This window comes from Gracilinanus agilis, chromosome 4, assembly GCF_016433145.1.
Source record: "Gracilinanus agilis isolate LMUSP501 chromosome 4, AgileGrace, whole genome shotgun sequence".
NCBI classification, from domain to species: Eukaryota; Metazoa; Chordata; class Mammalia; order Didelphimorphia; family Didelphidae; genus Gracilinanus; species Gracilinanus agilis.
In genome coordinates this window covers 448,207,578-448,225,738 of record NC_058133.1, presented here as the reverse complement: position 1 = coordinate 448,225,738, position 18,161 = coordinate 448,207,578, and the positions used below count along the sequence as shown (strand labels likewise).

General features: G+C 35.0%; 1 protein-coding gene across 3 annotated transcripts in view; it reads right to left on the bottom strand.

Moving 5' to 3' along the window:
• The window catches only part of CDC14A (cell division cycle 14A), a 248,117-nt gene that overhangs the window by 72,591 nt on the left and 157,365 nt on the right, over positions 1–18,161 (bottom strand). For all 3 annotated transcript variants that reach the window (XM_044672154.1, XM_044672153.1, XM_044672152.1), the window contains exons 9-10: positions 10,911–11,141; positions 4,563–4,701 (exon numbers count right to left, since the gene is read on the bottom strand). In XM_044672154.1, the coding sequence (XP_044528089.1) occupies positions 4,563–4,701; positions 10,911–11,141 (370 nt within the window). The remainder of the gene's footprint in view (positions 1–4,562; positions 4,702–10,910; positions 11,142–18,161) is intronic.

The window sequence follows — 18,161 nt, the reverse complement described above, 5'->3', positions numbered from 1 at the left end:
AGAGCTGTGATTGACAAAGGGACCTCTTTTCCCCAAAGAACGTGAAAAGGTCTAGACAAAATAAAATGTGCCAGGCTCTTTTTTAGATGGTACAGATGCAAATATAAAAGTCAGGCACCTTGCAAAAATAACAGAAGTTGGATTCAACACAAGTATTATACAACATACACAGTAATTTAGCTGGAGAGGACTCTAATAACTGGGAGAATCAAGAAAGACTTCTTGAAAGAAGTTGTCCCTGAGTTAAACCTTGAAGAGACAGAAGTTCCATTGGCAAAGGGGAGGAAGGGAACATTCCAGCATAGAGGGTGGGAAGGAGGCAACCTCCACAAAGACAGAGGCAGGAGAAAGAATGTTGTATGTGAGGAAAAGCAAAAAGGCAAGCTTGTCTAGAGTGTCAGTTTCATGAAGGGGAAATAATACATCATAAATCTAGAATGACAGGAGCAAGGCTGTAAAAGGATTCAAGATTGCCAAAATAGCAGTACTAATATTTTATTCTAAAGGTAAATGAGAATCACTGAAACTTGGAGCAAGACAATAATATGGTCAGGTCTGCCTTTTAGAAATGTTAGCTTTACAAATATGCAGAAGATAGACAAGAAAGAAAAAAGGCTAAATGAAGAGAGACCAATTAGAAGATTATTGTAATAGTCCAGGCTAGATCTAAAATGGGGTTGGATTAGGTGCTTGTGGTGTTTGCAAAAAAGAAGAAAGATGGCCATGCTAGGAAGGAAATAGCTTCCACTTTTGAGTGATAAATCCTTTTGTTATGCCTCCTTTTGGCTGGCCCATTGTTTAGTGGAATGTGCAATATAATATTGTTTTCTTTTTTATTTTTCTTTCTTTCTTTCTCTTTCTTTCCTTCTTTTTTCTTCCTTGCTTCCTCTTCCTTTCTTTCTTTCTTCCTAAATGGAATTTGACTTTTTCCTTTCTTTTTTAACTTGAGTATATGGAATCAGTATTGATATTTTGCTATTGAAGGATAAATTTATAATACCTGCCAGCCCTGATAATATTGCATACCGAAAAGCTTTAGAATAATGGAAGCCAATCATTGATTAAGTATTACAGGACTTTAATATTTGTGTCTGATTTCAGAAGAAGGGATTGCTAATGAGCCGCTGCACAGTGTGAAACACAAGGTCAAGGAAACCAACAATTCCCGTGGGACTGGTAAGGAACTACATCAAGGCAGAGGACCTGTCTCAGAAGATTTGGGGAAGCAGCTCTGACAAATACTGATGTTAGAGACTGAAAACTATTTCCAGTTTATACATGTATCTCTGTTTGGCTTTAACTTTGCCTTCCTATCCCTGAGAAATCAGACCAAGGAATCATATTTCCCTTTTACCTCAGACTTTTGTCCTTTTTTCTTCTATAATATGGCAATTCTCTGTAGTCCTAGATGATAATGTGTAAGTGTGATATTGTGGCAACTGTCCTGAATGCTTGTAGGATAAACTACTTCAATTGGACCTTGCTGGTGAATCAAGGACCTGTTATGTTTTAATTTTTACTCTTATTTTTATACATATAGGATGACTTTGATATATACATATATATATTAAAAGTTAATTTTTCTCTCCTCTTGTTTTTTTGGGGGGAGAATTAATTCATATACCTTATAGCTCAGTTATGCATCTTCTGTTGATTCTATTATTGATATATACTCTCCTAAGGGGAGGGATTGTGTAATTATCCTAAAATCCAAAGTTTAATATCTTTTAAAGTAATTTTAGGAAAAGATAATAATTAATATTCTGGACCAGTACAAACCCAGCAATGGTATGGCTGGATCAGAGGGCAGGCAGTATTTTAGCACTCTTTGGGCATAGTTTTTCATGGCTACTTTGGAGATATCAAGGAGGCTCAGTATGACGAGGCTTCTGGTCTCATAATTAGACTTCAGACACTTTTTGTGTGATCCCAGGGCACTTAACCCCCTTAATGTAGCCCTTGCCCTTTTGTCTTAAGAGTTGTTACTAAAACAGAAAGGGTTAAAAAATAAAATAAAATCAGTTCCTCAAAGAAAAGGGACAGTTTAATTTTCGCCTTTGAATCTCCAGGGCCTAGCAGAGTCTTATACAAATAAGCATTTAAGGTTTGCTAATTTGGACTTAAGTTCTGATTTTCTCTATGAATCTTCCTCCAATTATTATAACCCTCAACAAACTCCCTCTCCTCCAAACTCCAGCATATAAATCAAGTGACCACAAGAGTATGTCTTTATAATTATCTGAAGTATTATCATGTACAAGGGGGATTAGATTATTTCTGTTTGACCCATTAAGGAACATCTAGGAATGAATATGCACAAATTGCAAAAAAATCAAATTCAGGTTTGATATAAAAAAATTTCCTAATAATTAGGAAAATGGAATGAGACCTCAGAGAGTAGTAGTGGGCTTCCTCTCACTAGAGATCTTTAAGCAAAGACTAGATGACTATTTGTGAGCAGGCTATTGAGGGGTTTCTTTTTCAGAAAAGAATCATTTATATGATTTCCTGAGGACCCTTTGCAGCTCAGAAATTCTCTTATTCTGTTTCCTTCAAAGTACAAAGCAGAGTACTGGGAGCAGAGTGCAAAAAAAAATAATCACCAAAGTTACTGTTGCAGAAGATTATAGGAAGATGAGTGCAGTACCTTGCTGGTGGAGTTACAAATTAGTCCAGATATTCTGGAAATAAACTGCATTATGGGAGTAAAGTCACTAACGTGTTCATATCCATTGACCCAAGGAGATCAGTGACAGGAAGTAGGGTTGGGTGACTAGATAAATAGATAGGCAGATAGAGATATAATAAGTATTCATGTAAATACTCTCTAGTGAAGCAAAAATATAGAAACAGAAGCTTATTCATTAAATGGGAAAATGCTTGAACAAATTATGCAATATGAATATAATAAAATATTATCATACCATAAGACATGACAAATAGTAATTCAGTGGAACATAGATCAGGATTACATTTAAGCCAGAAAGCCATCGATCTTCATTTCAGATTAATCAATTTAGATCAATTTTAGATCTTCATTTTAGATCAATCAAGCCTAACATCTTCATTTTAGAGAGGAGGAAAGGCTAAGAGATAAATGACTTGCCCAGGGTCAAATAGCTAGTAATTATCTGAGGAAAAAAATTACATTCTTCTTCCTGACTCCAATATGAGCATTCACTCCATAGAAAGATGTGTATAAAGTGACTGAATGAAGAAAGTTCAAGCAAGACAACATACCCAATATTTACAATAATGTAAATGACAACACTAAAAAAGTAGTTGAATTCAGATGAGTTAAAAGGAATTAATCACAGTCCCAGAGGCTTGATAATTAAACATTTTCCTCTTCTCAGGAGATTAATGTGGATTACAGGGGTAGAATCTGTATATATTGTCACTGTCAATACATGACATTTTAGCAGTTGATTTGGTTTAAATATTTTCTGTTACCCAAAACAGTTCTAAGGGGGAGTCAGAAGCAATTGAAAGGAAAATGATTGTGCTGTACAATTGAGAACAAGAAAGCCTTACAAATACTTGTTGATTTAGATCCTTTCTGAACAAATTTTGTATTTTTCAGTTAGACTAACGGAATTCCAGCTTCAAAATAATTGTGAAATATCACTTAATATCTTTTGGGCTCAGCGTCCTCACTTGTAAAATGAGAAAGACTAGACGACGGGCAATCTCTCTTTCAGTTCTCAAATGCTATATTGCATTTCTAAAAAAGTTTAGAATTTTCAAGTTCATTATTATAGTCAAAATCTTTTAATCATTCATTTTTCCCATGGCTTTATGCTAATGTTGAATAAATAATGGTCCCAGGCATCTATGAGACTATATAATAAGATAAATAAGACTGACATCAATTTTTTTAAATGAAACAAAGTGCAAAACAGTTAAGTTATGTTCAAGGGAGAGATGACCAAATGAAGTATAAATAAGTTCAGTCAAAAGCTACAAGTTGAAACGGGGTGAATCCAGAGAAATTCCTATTTCTCAGGTAGGAGTACAGAAGAAACTAGAGGACCAAGCAACTTGACCAAGGTCAAATGGCTAGTTAAGGCCAGACCCCCAAATCCAGGTTCCAGGTCCCTTTTATTTGTCACTAATAACTTGATTCATTTGCCATCTAATGCATCAAAAGTTCAGTTATTATAAAAAGGCTAACAATATTACTCAGTTCACTGGCTGACCTCAATGCTGCTCTTTACTCCATTTTTAGACACACAAACTGAAAGAAAGAATGAAAAGTGCCAAGTGAGATGACACAAGAAAATTGCACTGTAGCCAGATCAGACAAAGAAAAATGACAGAAAAAAGGTGGGCAGAGATGGCTCTGTGAATCCTTCCTCATTCTCACCTGAGCAAATTATATAAAAGGCACCAAGTTAGAATGCATTAGCTGTCAAATCAACAAAACTCCATTAGACAGAAAGCCTTCCCACAATGTGGCCTCTCTATAACCACACACTTGACAAAGTCCATGACCAGGGAACAAGAAGCAGAGATGACTAGGAGCAAAATATATAATACAATAATGGAAAAGATATACTTACTCTTCCAGGAAGTGCTGTTGGGGTCCAATAATAGAACCTGGCCGGCAAATTCTTATCCATGCAATGATTTCAGCATGTGTGAACCTGTAGTGCTTCATTACATAACAGGCTATCAATGTTCCTGTTCTCCCAAGACCAGCTATAAAGAGAGAGAGAGAGAGAGAGAGAGAGAAAGAGAGAGAGAGAGAAAATAAGATACAGCATGTACATAGGCAAATACAATATGGTAAAACTATGTTAGGTTAATATCCTGAATTTTTAGCTTTTGGTAAGCTATCACCAGTTTCATATTTAATGTGATTATTAAATCAAATACTTTCAGTGTAACTATATATCCTTTGATGTATGGGGTTAAAAAAATATGATACCTAAAGAGATACAATAACAAAGTACAAAATTGGATTTGAAAAGCAGTTTGAAAAATTATCCAGTCTTTTTTCCCTCTGAAACTTTTAAAGGTCTGTCCATTAGGAAAACTATTAAAATATTAATTCCAGAACTAGTCTTCATAAGAGATCATTTGCTTAATACTCCCTTTAAGGTCTATAAGGTCTTCTAGCAAGTTCTGCATGCAAAAGGATTATATTAAGATTTTACTTTATAAGGATCAGAATCAAAGACCTTTCTCAATTTAAGACAGATTATCTCTATCATCATTGTTTCTTACTCTACTAGGGCTATTACTCTGGTTGATGGCCAAGCCTAGACATTCTCCCTTCTCTATTTCACCTTCTGACTGACCTCTCCCCATCAGCTTCTTTTAAGTCCCAATTAAAATCACACCTTTTATTGGAAGCTTTCCCCAGTCTTTCTTAATTTCCAATGCCTTTCTTCTATTAAATATATCCTATTTATCCTGTATATGGCTTGCTGTGGATATATATTTATATGTTTTCTCATCATTAGACTGTAAATTATTTGTGGGAAGGGGCTGTCTTTGGCCTCTTTGTATCTCCAGTACTAGGCAGCCAGTTGGTATAGTGGATACAGCGCTGAGCTTAAAGTCAAGAATACTTATGTTACTGAGTTCAAATCTGGACTTAATGGCCAAGAGAACCTGGGCAAGCCACCTAATCTTGTCTGCCTTCATTCTGTAAAATAGCTAGAGAAGGAAATGGCAAACCACTCCAGTATTTTTGCCAAGAAAACCCTGGGTAGCTCAGTGGATTGAGAGCCACGCCTAGAGACAGGAGGTCCTAGGTTCAAATCTGGCCTCAGATACTTCCCAGCAATGTGACCCTGGGCAAGTCACTTGACCCCCATTGCCCACCCTTCCTTATCACTCTTCTGCCTTGAAGCCAATACACAGTATTGACTCCAAGACGGAAGGTAAGGGTTTAAAAAAATTTTTTTTTAATTTAAAAAAAAAAGAAAGAAAGAAAACCCCAAATGGGGTCACAAAGAGTCCAACTAACCAACAACAAAAAATATCCTTGTTACTCTGCCAAATATGATGAGACTAGTCTAACAAGGCATTTTTTTTAATTAATCTGATTATTATTCTGATACCTCTAAAGTGTTTGAAAATCGATTATTTTCCCTAGCATTGATCAATGTTCTCATCAATGTGGAAATTAAGATTTTACAGGACTATCATTTTTAGACTTGTTTTTTAAGTTATCCTTTTTCCATAGTCCACTTCCTCTGTGAGTGATCAAATTTCTCAATCCAAAAGTCACAAAAATGATAGTTTCTGGATCTATAATGTCTGAAGCCATTTTAAAATGAAACTAAAGGCTAGAGGGAGGTAAGCAATTTGCCACTGGTCTTAATTAGCTAGTGGCAGATCCAAGACTAGCTTTTAAAACTCAACAAGCCTAGTGCATACTTCTTCCACAATATTACTGTACCCACAAACTGGAAAACATCTAGCTTATTTAAATTATCCTTTTTTTCTCTAAATCTTCCTAGAACTAGAAGGAATCTCATAGGCCATCTAGCTCAGCCTCCTGTTTCAGTTGTGTTTTTCTACTATCCAAATCTTCATATTGCCATTGGCCATACTGGATCAGAAGAAATTGTAGAAAGGACATCTGAGCAAAAGAAACCTTGAGCATACGCATGAAATAGGAGGGTGAATAAAACGTGTACCATTAAGTACTGAGGTCAAACTATGGATGGCATTAAAAGCCAGACCGCAGAATTTGTACTTGATGCAAATGGAAAAAAGAAGTCATTTTTTTAGTTATTAAGGAGAGAAATTATATATACACAAGGCTAGATAAGGAGTTCAAAAACTGGAGCAGAGAGGCTGTTGCAAATAATATAGGCAAGATTATAGACCTTAGTTAGTGGCAGCACTGGTTCAAAAAAATGAATCTGAGACACATTTAAAAAAAATAACCAGGTTTGGTGTTTGTTGATGGATTGTGGACATCAGGGACAAAGAGTCAAAGATAACTCCAAGGTTACTAGTCTGAGAAAATGGAAGGGTGATAGTATCACTTACAGAAATGGTATCATTAAAGAGAATCAATTTGAGCAATAGTTTTAATGAGATATTTAAATCTGACTTTTTCATCTGTTTCATACTGCTCATTTTTGTTGAACAGAAAATTAAGGAAAATTATTTTCTCTATCCACCTCTTATTTCTGATCAAGTTAAATCCTGTTATAACTATGTTCAGGTATCTAGACTTTTTTCCCCTTCTCCATAAAAGCTGTATGTAATGCAAGATGTTTAAGAATCGCCTCTTTTCTTTGTCCCCTTGTTTTTTTAATTATAATTTCATCCTTACTTCCTACTACTTATTCTTTCAAGTTAGGACCTTTTTTATATAGCTTTCTTGTATCCTGATCTTGTCTTTTGCCTTTACTTAAACTAACCAGTTTTAAGTTAGAACAATGTACTTGAAGAAGTTACTTCTTTAGAAGTTAGACAATAATAACAAACCCTCTTGCCCTAAATGTAAGAACAGAGATAACTGTTGCTTGTATTTTACTGTGTGGAGCTCCAGAGTCCTTTACGGCTAACTCAAATACAAGATCATTTATGCCCACACTGATATATGGAACAAGACAGTGAGTTTCAGGAGCTTTACCTGGAGGTCATATATTTTAAGCATCCAAAATGTCTCTAAAATCTCTCTATGGAAGACAAATGGCTATCTTGTCCTTCAGTCACTACCTTATCCTTCATCTGACGGACTTTCTGGTTCCATTAGCTAAAAGTGAAAGAGTATAAAAGTTTCTCTAATGTGTCTGAAACTGAAGTTGCATCATTTTTTTTTAAAGAAATTTTATGGAGTCTGCAATTTTGGTCTATAAAAAGAATGTTCTTAGCACTGACTAGCTGGGGGTTCTTAACATATAATTGAACGGCAGAGGAAAAATTCACCATTTCTTTTAAAAATTTTTTTGTTTTCAATGCTAAAGTCATCCAAATGAAAGAGGTTCCTGTACAATTTGTAGTATAAAAGAAATAATCAGATAATCTCTATTAACATCAAGGCCAATAATAATTACTTTGCCACTCTATTCATTTTCCAAAAACCCTATAAGTTTTTGAATCAGTATTCAATTTTCCAGTTTTTCCCCATTATTTCCAAAGATTTCACAGTCAAACCCTTTATCATCCACTAGGACTGAATAGCAAAGAAAAAACTGAAGGTATGTGAAATCATTATAGAGTTTAGAATTTCATTTCCATAATGGAACTACCCAGCTTGCCTTTCGGCACCTGTGGAGATATGGCATTTTCATTCCTTTTGCAAACTCTATTGAACTTCATTTCCTTTCTTCTCCTCCTTCATATTCAATTAAGCTGCTTAGTTCCACTTCAATTCTCAGAAAATTAAGCTGACTCAATTAGGGCAGATGTCAAAATAATTAATAGGCCCACAGTAGATAGAAGTGTTTCTATTAAAAGCAATGCAGCTGTAATTAAAATGGGAGGTGCAGGCTTTATCAAATAATACTACAAGTGTGTACATGTAGAAGCAATCATAACACACAAATGGAAAAGTCTCCAACTTGGAAAATTGTGATCTTCCTATCAAGATAATTTAATGTCAGTTAATTGATTTTGTTGCTTAGAGTTCTAATTAGAATATTTTTTCTACTACACAATGTCAAAATCGCTATTTCTAATTAGCACTTTGTTAAGGCACACCAAGGACAGAGAGCTCTAATAATAAAGTGGATTTCTTTATAGAATGATTCAAGAGGTAAAGTATCACACATGTTATCCAAGGTAGAGATTTCAATGAAAACTACTGAGCCCATTCTCTTCAGAATTTGTATATTTTTACAGAAAAAAAAAGGCCTTTTCTTAGAAAGAAAAAATCCTGACTTTGTACAACAACAATTACTTTATTGAAAAATGAAATTCATATTGAAATTTTAACTCTTTTCCTTTTTTTATTTTCTAATATAATGCAGGTGGAAAAAGGGAATAAGCATTCTCAGCTCAATATAATGCAGGGAGCTAGTTAACTGTTTTTCCCATATAGTTTCCAATGAGGTATCAAACTTGAATTTTTCTAAATCTAAGCAATCTTCAACTATACAAAAAGGTAGCAAACCAGAAAGGTAAAGCAAACTTATGATGTACATGAATCACATCTAGGAGAAGCCCACTCAACCCCACTCACTGTGACCTGATTAGAAGCAGAATAAGCGGCTGTTAGAGCAAGCAGCAAATTTAATAATGACTCTTCTAAGCAAGTTCGCTTATATTTTAAATTCTGCAAAAATAGAGACCTATTCAGCGAGGAAGTAAGTTTGGGGTTGAGGGTGGGGGCAGAGGGGAAAGGGCCCTGTTCAAAGTGTAAAAGGGCTGACACTCGGTGCCCTTATCTAAACTCCTAGGCCACGTGCTAATCATTTTGATCATTCCAGGGTTCTGGCAAACTGAAGCTTCTACAAGCAGCTCACGTGTTCATCAAAGTCTCTACACCTACACGATTATTAAACATAGAAACCAGAGCCTACAAAATGGTATTTAAAATTTTTATCAGAACGAAAGCCATGCTCATCTGAATAAGTCAGAAACAGCAGCTTCAGACAGAGAATGAGAGCTATATAATCCCTCACACCCACTAGTCAATTTCCATAAAACACTAAAGAAACAGCCTTCTCAAAAACTAAAATATGAGAACAGCACCACTAAGTGGCATCTTTAAAACCTGCATGTGGAAAATAACCAGGATGTTCCAAAAAGAAAAGCGTCCAAAGGGTTTCTCTACCACTTGAAGCTATGAACAATGGCTTCAAAGAACTTTAGTATCTCTTGACCTCATTGCCATTCTAGGAAAGGGAAAAGTAATCAGAAGTGGAGTTTGCAATCCTTCAGAACTTGTTTCTGGTAACTTTCCTGGTTTTCTGAGAGCCTATGTTTACTTTGTTCTTCCATAGACTAGACAGTCTTTCACCAAAAATATCCACCCAAGTTTCCCCATATATTTTAATTGAATAAGTTAATCATTAGCTGACCAAAAAGAAGTACCACAAGGGACTGACACATTCGAGAGCAGAAGTCTTCTGAATAAAAGCAATATCTCATTTGTCCTCAAAGAAGAGACCTGGATGAAGATAAGAAACTGTGATAGAGGAAAAGATTGGGGGAAGTGGCAATGATATGTAACAAATAAGTAATTTTGATGGGAAAGAAGAGAACTAGGAGCTCAGTCACCTTATAAAGAATGATCTTGAATTACCAGAGAACAACAAGTTGGCACGGAGCCTCATGCAAAGATAGAGGATCAAAATAAAGTAGAAGACTTCTGAAAGAAGAGAAAGGTAAGAATACAAAAAACAACCCTTTTTATCTTACAATTTTATCTGCTTCAATGTACTAGCTAGGTCCTGATTAGTGCAAATAATGATCCCCTAAAGTGGTTGCAGGTATTAAATTCCCACAACTCCAAGTTATAATTATGTAAGAATAGCAACTGGTTCCAGTGCAAAGAAAATATGCCATGCAAAATCAAATAATGCTATCACTTCAGGGGATTCATCATTCATACTAATTGGAACTTAGCTGAATATCCCCAGTAATTTGCTTATCATGTTTTCTAATCACAGTGCACAATGTCAGAAAACAGACTGGGAAGAGCCGCTGCGTTTCCAGAAGTGATCACAGAAAGCATCACCTACCACCCAGGATCAGTCAATGACCCCTGGTTCTCCCCCATTGAAGAGTATTCTTCTAGAGAAATAGATATTTTATTAAAGGGGTTCTTGTGTCTTATGAGGTAGAAAATATCAGGATTTTATTATTCCCCCTCCTCATGCTTCTCTATATATGTCTTCAGGTTTTGGTTTAGTTTGGTTTTTTGAGTTGTTGTTTATGATATTTTTTAACTTCATCCAAATTCAGAAAGATATATATATATATAAAGGACCAACCTTTGCAATGTACAGCAATTGCTCCTTCGGTGTTTTCACATATGTTTAAGAATCGTCGAACAATGTTATCACTCGGTGTGCTGCCGTCTATGAAGAAGAGGTCATAGTGCTCAAAACCTGCATCTGTGAATCGTTTTGCCTCGTAGATCTTTTTGTTCAGCCTAATAATTGTAGTCACGTTATTCTTTTTAAAATAAGGGAAGTAGGCTTCAGGGGCATGAAGGGGATAACCTGAAACAACAAGTGGAAAAAGATGCAAACAATAGTTAGGAACCCCTATGCAGATTTTCTTACAGAACAATTTAAAAAAATCATTGACAACTCATTTTTTGTCTCAATCATATTTTAATTTTGTAATTACATGTAAAGACAAATTTTAAAATTTAACTAACTAAAACTTTTAAAACTAAAAGTTTAACATTTAATATTGTTTTTCAAAATGTTGAATTACAAATTCTTTCTCCCCCTATTTCTCCTTCCCTGAGATGGTAAAGAATTTATCATAGATTATATATATGAGATCATACAAGATATATTTCTATAATAATCACGTTGTTGGAAAGACATCTTTTTAAAAATCTACAAAGAAAATAAAGTGAAAATAGCATGCTTTGATATACATTCAGATTCTATCTGATTTTTTTCTCAAGGTAGACAGCCTTTTTCATTATGGGCCCTTTGGAGTTGTCTTAGATCATCATGTTGCTGAGAGACTTAAGTCATTCTCAGTTGATCACTATATAATATTGTTGTTATATTATACAGTAATCACTAACATTTTAAACAATAAATTATGTAAGTCCCAAGAGGCAAGTGTAGAATAACGGAAAGAAAGGCAGTCCTGAAAACTACTCCCACTTCTTTTGGTTTTTTTCCTCCTGGAGCTGAGCCAACAAACAATTTCACTGGGTTATACATACATTATCACTTGATACCTATTTTCATATTATTCATTTTTGAAATAGAGCAATCTTTTAAAACCAAAACCCCAAATCATATACCCATACAAACAAGTGATAAGTCATATGTTTTTCTTCCGCATTTCTACTCCCACAGTTCTTTCTCTCCATCTGGATAGTGTTTTTTCTCATAAGTCCCTCAGAATTGTCCTAGATCATTGCATTACTATTAGTAGCAACATCTATTACATTGGATAGTTCCACAATGTTTCACTTTCTGTGTATAATGTTGTCTTAGTTCTGCTCATTTCATTCTGCATCAGTTCATTGAAGTTCTTCCAGTTTGTATAGAAATCCTCCAGTTCATCATTCCTTAGAATAGTATTCCATCACCATCAGATACCACAATTTGTTCAGCCATTCCCCAATCAATGGATACCCCCCCCTTCATTTTCCAATTTTTTGCCAACACAAAGAGTGCAGCTATAAAAACTTTTCTATGAAAATTTTTCATTGTTATTTTTTGGGGGTACAAACCCAGTAGTGGTATTGCTGGATCAAAGGGCATGCATTCTTTTAGTGCCCTTTGAGCTTAATTCCAAATTACCTTCCAGAATGTTTGGATTAATTCACAACTCTACTAGCAATGCATTAGTATACCAATTTTATCACATCCCCTCAAACATTTATTATTTTCCTTTACTATCATATGGGCCAATCTGCTAGGTGTGAGGTGGTACCCTGAGAGTTGTTTTGATTTCCATTTCTCTAATTAGGAGGGATTTAGAGCACTTTTTCATTTGATTATTGATAATTTTGATTTCTTCATCTGAAAACTGCCTATTTGTGTCCTTTGACCATTTGTTTATTGGGGAATGGCTTGAATTTTTGTAAATTTGATTTTTTATAAATTTTGTAAATTTAATTACTTATATATTTGGGAAATTAAACCTTTGTCAGAGAATTTTGTTGTAAAATTTTTTCCCAATTTATTGCTTTCCTTCTAATTTTGGTTGCATTGGTTTTGTTTGTACAAAACCTTTTTAAATTTAATATAATCAAAATTATTCATTTTACATTTTTGTAATGTTCTCTCTCTCTTGCTTGGTATTAAATTATTTCCTTTCCCATAGATCTGACAGGTATACTATTCTATGTTCACCTAATTTACCTATAATATCCCTCTTTATATAAGTTATTTACCCATTTTGAATTGATCTTGATATAGGGCATGAGATATGTTGATCTAAACCTGATTTTTCGCATACTGTTTTCCTATTTTCCCAGCAGTTTTGTCAAATAGTGAGTTCTTATGCCAAAAGCTGGGATTTGGGGGTTTATTGAACACTATCTTGCTGAAGTCATTTACCCCTAGTCTATTCCACTGATCCACCCTTCTTAGCCAATACCATATTGTTTTGATGATCACTGATTTATAGTACAATTAAATATCTGGTACTGCTAGGCCTCCGTTCTTCATTTTTTTTTTCATTAGTTCCTTTGATATTCCAGATCAACTTTGTTATAATAGTTTCTAACTATAAAAAAAGTTTCTGGGTAGTTTGATAGGTATGGCACAGAATAAGTAAATTAATTTAGATAGAATTGTCATTTTTACTATATTAGCTTGTCCTATCCAAAAGCAATTAAGATTTTTCCAATTGTTTAAATCTAGTTTTAGTTGTGTGAAAAGTGTTTAGTATTTGTGTTCATATAATTCCTGTGTTTGTCTTGGCAGATAGATTTCCAAATATTTTATATTGTCTAAAGTGATTTTAAATGGAGTTTCTCTTAGTAACTCTTGCTGTTGAGTTGTGTTGGAAATATATAGAAATGCTGATGATTTATGTGGATTTATTTTGTACCCTGCAACTTTGCTAAAGTTATTATGTCCACTAGCTTTTTAGTTGATTTTCTTGGGTTCTCTAAGTATAACATCATCTCATCTGCAAAGAGTGATATAGTTTAGTTTCCTCATTGCCTATTTTGATCCCTTCAATTTCTTTTTCTTCTCTAATTGTTACTGCTATCATTTCTAGAAAAATATTTAATAGTAGTGGTGATAATGGGCATTCCTGCTTCATTCCTGATCTTATTGAGAAGGCATCTAACTTATCACCATGGCAGATTATACTTGCTGCTGGTTTTAAATAAATAAATATTGTTTATTATTTTGAGGAAAGGCCCTTTTATTCCTTTTCTTTTATGTTTTCAATTTCAAAGTATTTTGTCAAAGGCTTATTTCTGCATCTATTGAGATAATCATGTGATTTCTATTAGTTCCATTGTTGATATGGTTAACTACCAGGTCTGACCCATCGCGGCTTTGTGAACCAGAGTAAGTTATAATCATATTCCAGGCAATTCTCTAAGACTATGACAATTGGAAAGCAGACACAAATTTATATGGGTAGAATTTCTTGGCCATTCCAAAAGCTTTTGAAATTATAAGTCTGAGTTATCTTTTTTATATCTAAATCGCAAGCAGCACAGGAGTGAAATACACTTTTGCCCTTAAGAGTGGGCAATGAATATAGATAGTACATTTAAAAGTTAGGTCAAAATGTCTACCTAAAACTGCTTCTGTTTTTCAGTCATTTTTTAGTTGTGTCTGACTCTTCATGGCCCCATTTGCGGTTTTCTTGATAGAGATACTGGAGTAGTTTGCCATTTCCTTCTCCAGCTCATTTTACAGATGAAGAAACTGAGGCAAAGAGAGCTAAGTGAATTGCCCAGGGTCACAAAGCATTTATCAGCTTCTGTCTATATGCAGGCAAACTCCAGATTTGAGATTTGTGATTCATCCTCACTTCAAGCTCAGAACTAAGATGACCTACTATCTTAAGTCATTCCCTTTCTATTTTCACTAGAGTTGGGAAAACTGATGACCAATCTCTGTGTTTCCACTCCTGCAATTCTTCCTCTGAATGTGGGCAGCATTCTTTACCATAAGTCCCTCAGAATTGTCCTGGATCATTGCATTGCTGCTTGAATGCATGGGTTGAGGCTGACGTGATTGGGGATGTAGACTCAAAGCTACCACACCAATGCAACTATCAACAGTTTGGAAGTGGGTCATGATCAATGGGATGTGTTAAAATCAGTGGAAATGCGCATCGGCTGCAGAGGGGGAAGTGGGGGGGTTGAAGGGAAGGGTAGGAGCATGAATCATGTAACCATGTTAACTTTTCTAAAAAAATATATTATTAAACAGTCAAAAAAAAGTTTATCTTAAGGGGAAAAAAAATCAAGCCATTCCCCAATTGATAAATGGGCAAGAGACATGAATAGGCAATTTTCAGATAAAGAAATCAAAAGTATCAATAAGCACATGAGAAAATGTTCTAAATCTCTAATAATTAGAGAAATGCAAATCAAAACAACTCTGAGGTATCACCTCACACCTAGCAGATTGGCTAAAATGAAAGAAGGGGAGAGTAATGAATGCTGGAGGGGATGTGGCAAAATCGGGACATTAATGCATTGCTGGTGGAGTTGTGAAATGATCCAGCCATTCTGACTGGCAATTTGGAACTATGCTCTGAGGGCTATAAAAGAATGCCTGCCCTTTGATCCAGCCATACCATTGTTGGGTCTGTACCCCAAAGAGATCATAGATAAACAGACTTGTACGAAAAGATTTATAGCCGCATTTTTTGTGGTGGCAAAAAACTGGAAAATGGGGGGATGCCCTTCTATTGGGGAATGGCTGAACAAATTGTAGTATATGCTGGTGATGGAATACTATTGTGCTCAAAGGAATAATAAACTGGAGGAATTCCACGTAAACTGGAAAGACCTTCAGGAATTGATGCAGAGCAAAAGGAGTAGAGCCAGAAGAACATTGTACACAGAGACCAATACACTGTGGTAAAATAGAATGTAATGGACTTCTGTACTAGCAGCAATGCAATGACCCAGGATAATTCTGAGGGATTTATGAAAAGAATGCTGCCCACATTCAGAGGAAGAACTACAAGAGAGGAAACACAGAAGAAAAGCAACTGCTTGAACACATAGGTTGAGGCAGACATGACTGGGGATGTAGACTCAAAACTACCACACCAATGCAACTATCAACAATTTGGAAATAGGTCTTGATAAATGACACAAGTTAAAACCAGTGGAAATGCGCATCAGCCATGGGGGGGGGGGGGAAGTTGGGGGGGAGGGGGTGAAGGGGAAAGTAAGAGCATGAATTATGTAACCATGTTAACTTTTCTAAAAAATAAATATTATTAAATGTTTAAAAAAACTGATGGCCAAGTTCAAATTATTTTCACTGCAGGGATTGGAGTGGTGGTGCCAATATAACAAAGTGTTTTTATGTTTGGCTTTGGAATGTGTTATATCTTTGCTCTGGTTTTCCCAGAAGCAGCATATGCATCTTCCTAATTACACTTTGTCTATGCCAATATTAATTAACTTTCATTTCCTGAGTATACGCCTACTTGGCAGCAAGAGTAGACAGTCAGAGAGAAAGCCAAGGAAGACAAACCAAAACTTAAAATTGGGTAGATAATCTGAGTACACATATAGAAAAAAATATATACTGCTATTTAAGAACTACCAAATTTATTTTGTCTACTTTCCCAATTACCCAAATTCCAGACAGTAAGTTTATAGTGTGTGGAAGTGAAGCTTACATATGACACACTGAAAAGATATCAATTAGATTTGAGAGGGAAGAAATTCACAAATATCTTCAAAAAAGGACATCAATATAATTTGGGGGTTATGAGTAAGCACCCATTATAAAGCAGTTCAGCAGAACAGATTTTTTTTATATACTATGGGTGTAACCCAAGTCCTATAGCTCCAGGAGATGCTAAATATATGCTAATTTAATGACTGATGAACTGAACATCTTTCTCTAACACAGAACACTCAGTCTCTAGCTAAGTCCCTTAACAGCATTCTACCTGCCAGAAGGCAGGTTTTTTTACATTTTACAGCTATTTATATGTAAAAGTACACATATGGACAAAGTTAACATACCTTCTGAATTTGATAAGTGAATATATATTCCAAAGTTATACATAATAATTTAAAATTCAGAAATTTAAAATTCTTAATTCAAAAAAGTTAACTACCTGACAGCTAAGCCCACATACAGTTATAAATTTAATATTACAGTGAATACTTCAGAGGCTGTCAATTCAATTTTTTAAAATTTCTCTGATATGCCAAAAACTCCTTCATCAAAAATGAATTAGATTAATTTTTTCCATAAACAATCTCAATAGCACATAGAATTCATATATACATATATATGGATCACATTTTTAGCATTGCTACTCTAAGCTATCAAATAATATGTAAGTAAGTAATTTCTTTAAATTATGTCACAATGCAATCATTCCTTTTTTTCTCTAGTTCTTTTAATAAAATTGCATCATCAGATATTTTCCATGAGGAATATAAAAATGGGTGTGCCTATTATGTATGTGCATATACAATCTCTAATATGGATTTATTCCAATGTCTCTTAATGACTACACGAAGAGACCATAAGGACAGTCTGCAGGACACTTTGTCTATGCCAATATTAATTTTCATTCCCTGAGAATGATCCCTCAGAGTGGTAAAAGCTTTGCAAACTGGGCCAAAGTGTGTCTCAGTCACTCGAGGACACTCAAGGACCAGTACAGCTAAGTTCACAGTGGCCTTTTCCCAGCCTGACCACAGGGGTGATAAAATTTTCAACCATAGTAACTGTGAGTAGGTAGCAAGTATACCCCCAACAAAGAAATCACAAGTAGCTCAAAAATATTATGGTAAATTTATGAAACGTAACAGTGCCCTTGGATGATATAGCAAGAATTAAGAAAGATGTTTTTCTTTTTTAATTTTAAATCTATACCTGGCCAATTCAATCCCTAGTAAGCCATAGCCTCCTTTTTTAGACTGATTCTCTTGGGAAGTTTTGCATTCCACTAAATCAAGCCCTATTAATGAGAAGCAACATGGCAGAATGTAAAGAGACTAGATGGAGGATGGAGTCAGAAAAGATCTGAATCAAAAACCACCTGCCCTTACAAATTGTGGATCTTACTTCATTTGTAAAATTGGAGACAATAGTACCTATAGATCTATCTTGTGGGGTCTTATGAGGATCTCTTCAAAAAAAACGGAGACAATGTTTCCCTTTTTCCACACCTATGGAGCTTCTCTCATTCTCCATAATCATCAATAGTGTTTTGGTATTTCAAAGTCTCTCATGTTATTGTTTGTGTTTCAAGATAAAATTATGTTGGCAGCTAGGTGATGTAGTATATAGAGTACTGGACTTGGAATCAAGATGACCTGAGTTCAAATTCAGCCTCAGGCACTTCATAGTTATGAGACCCTG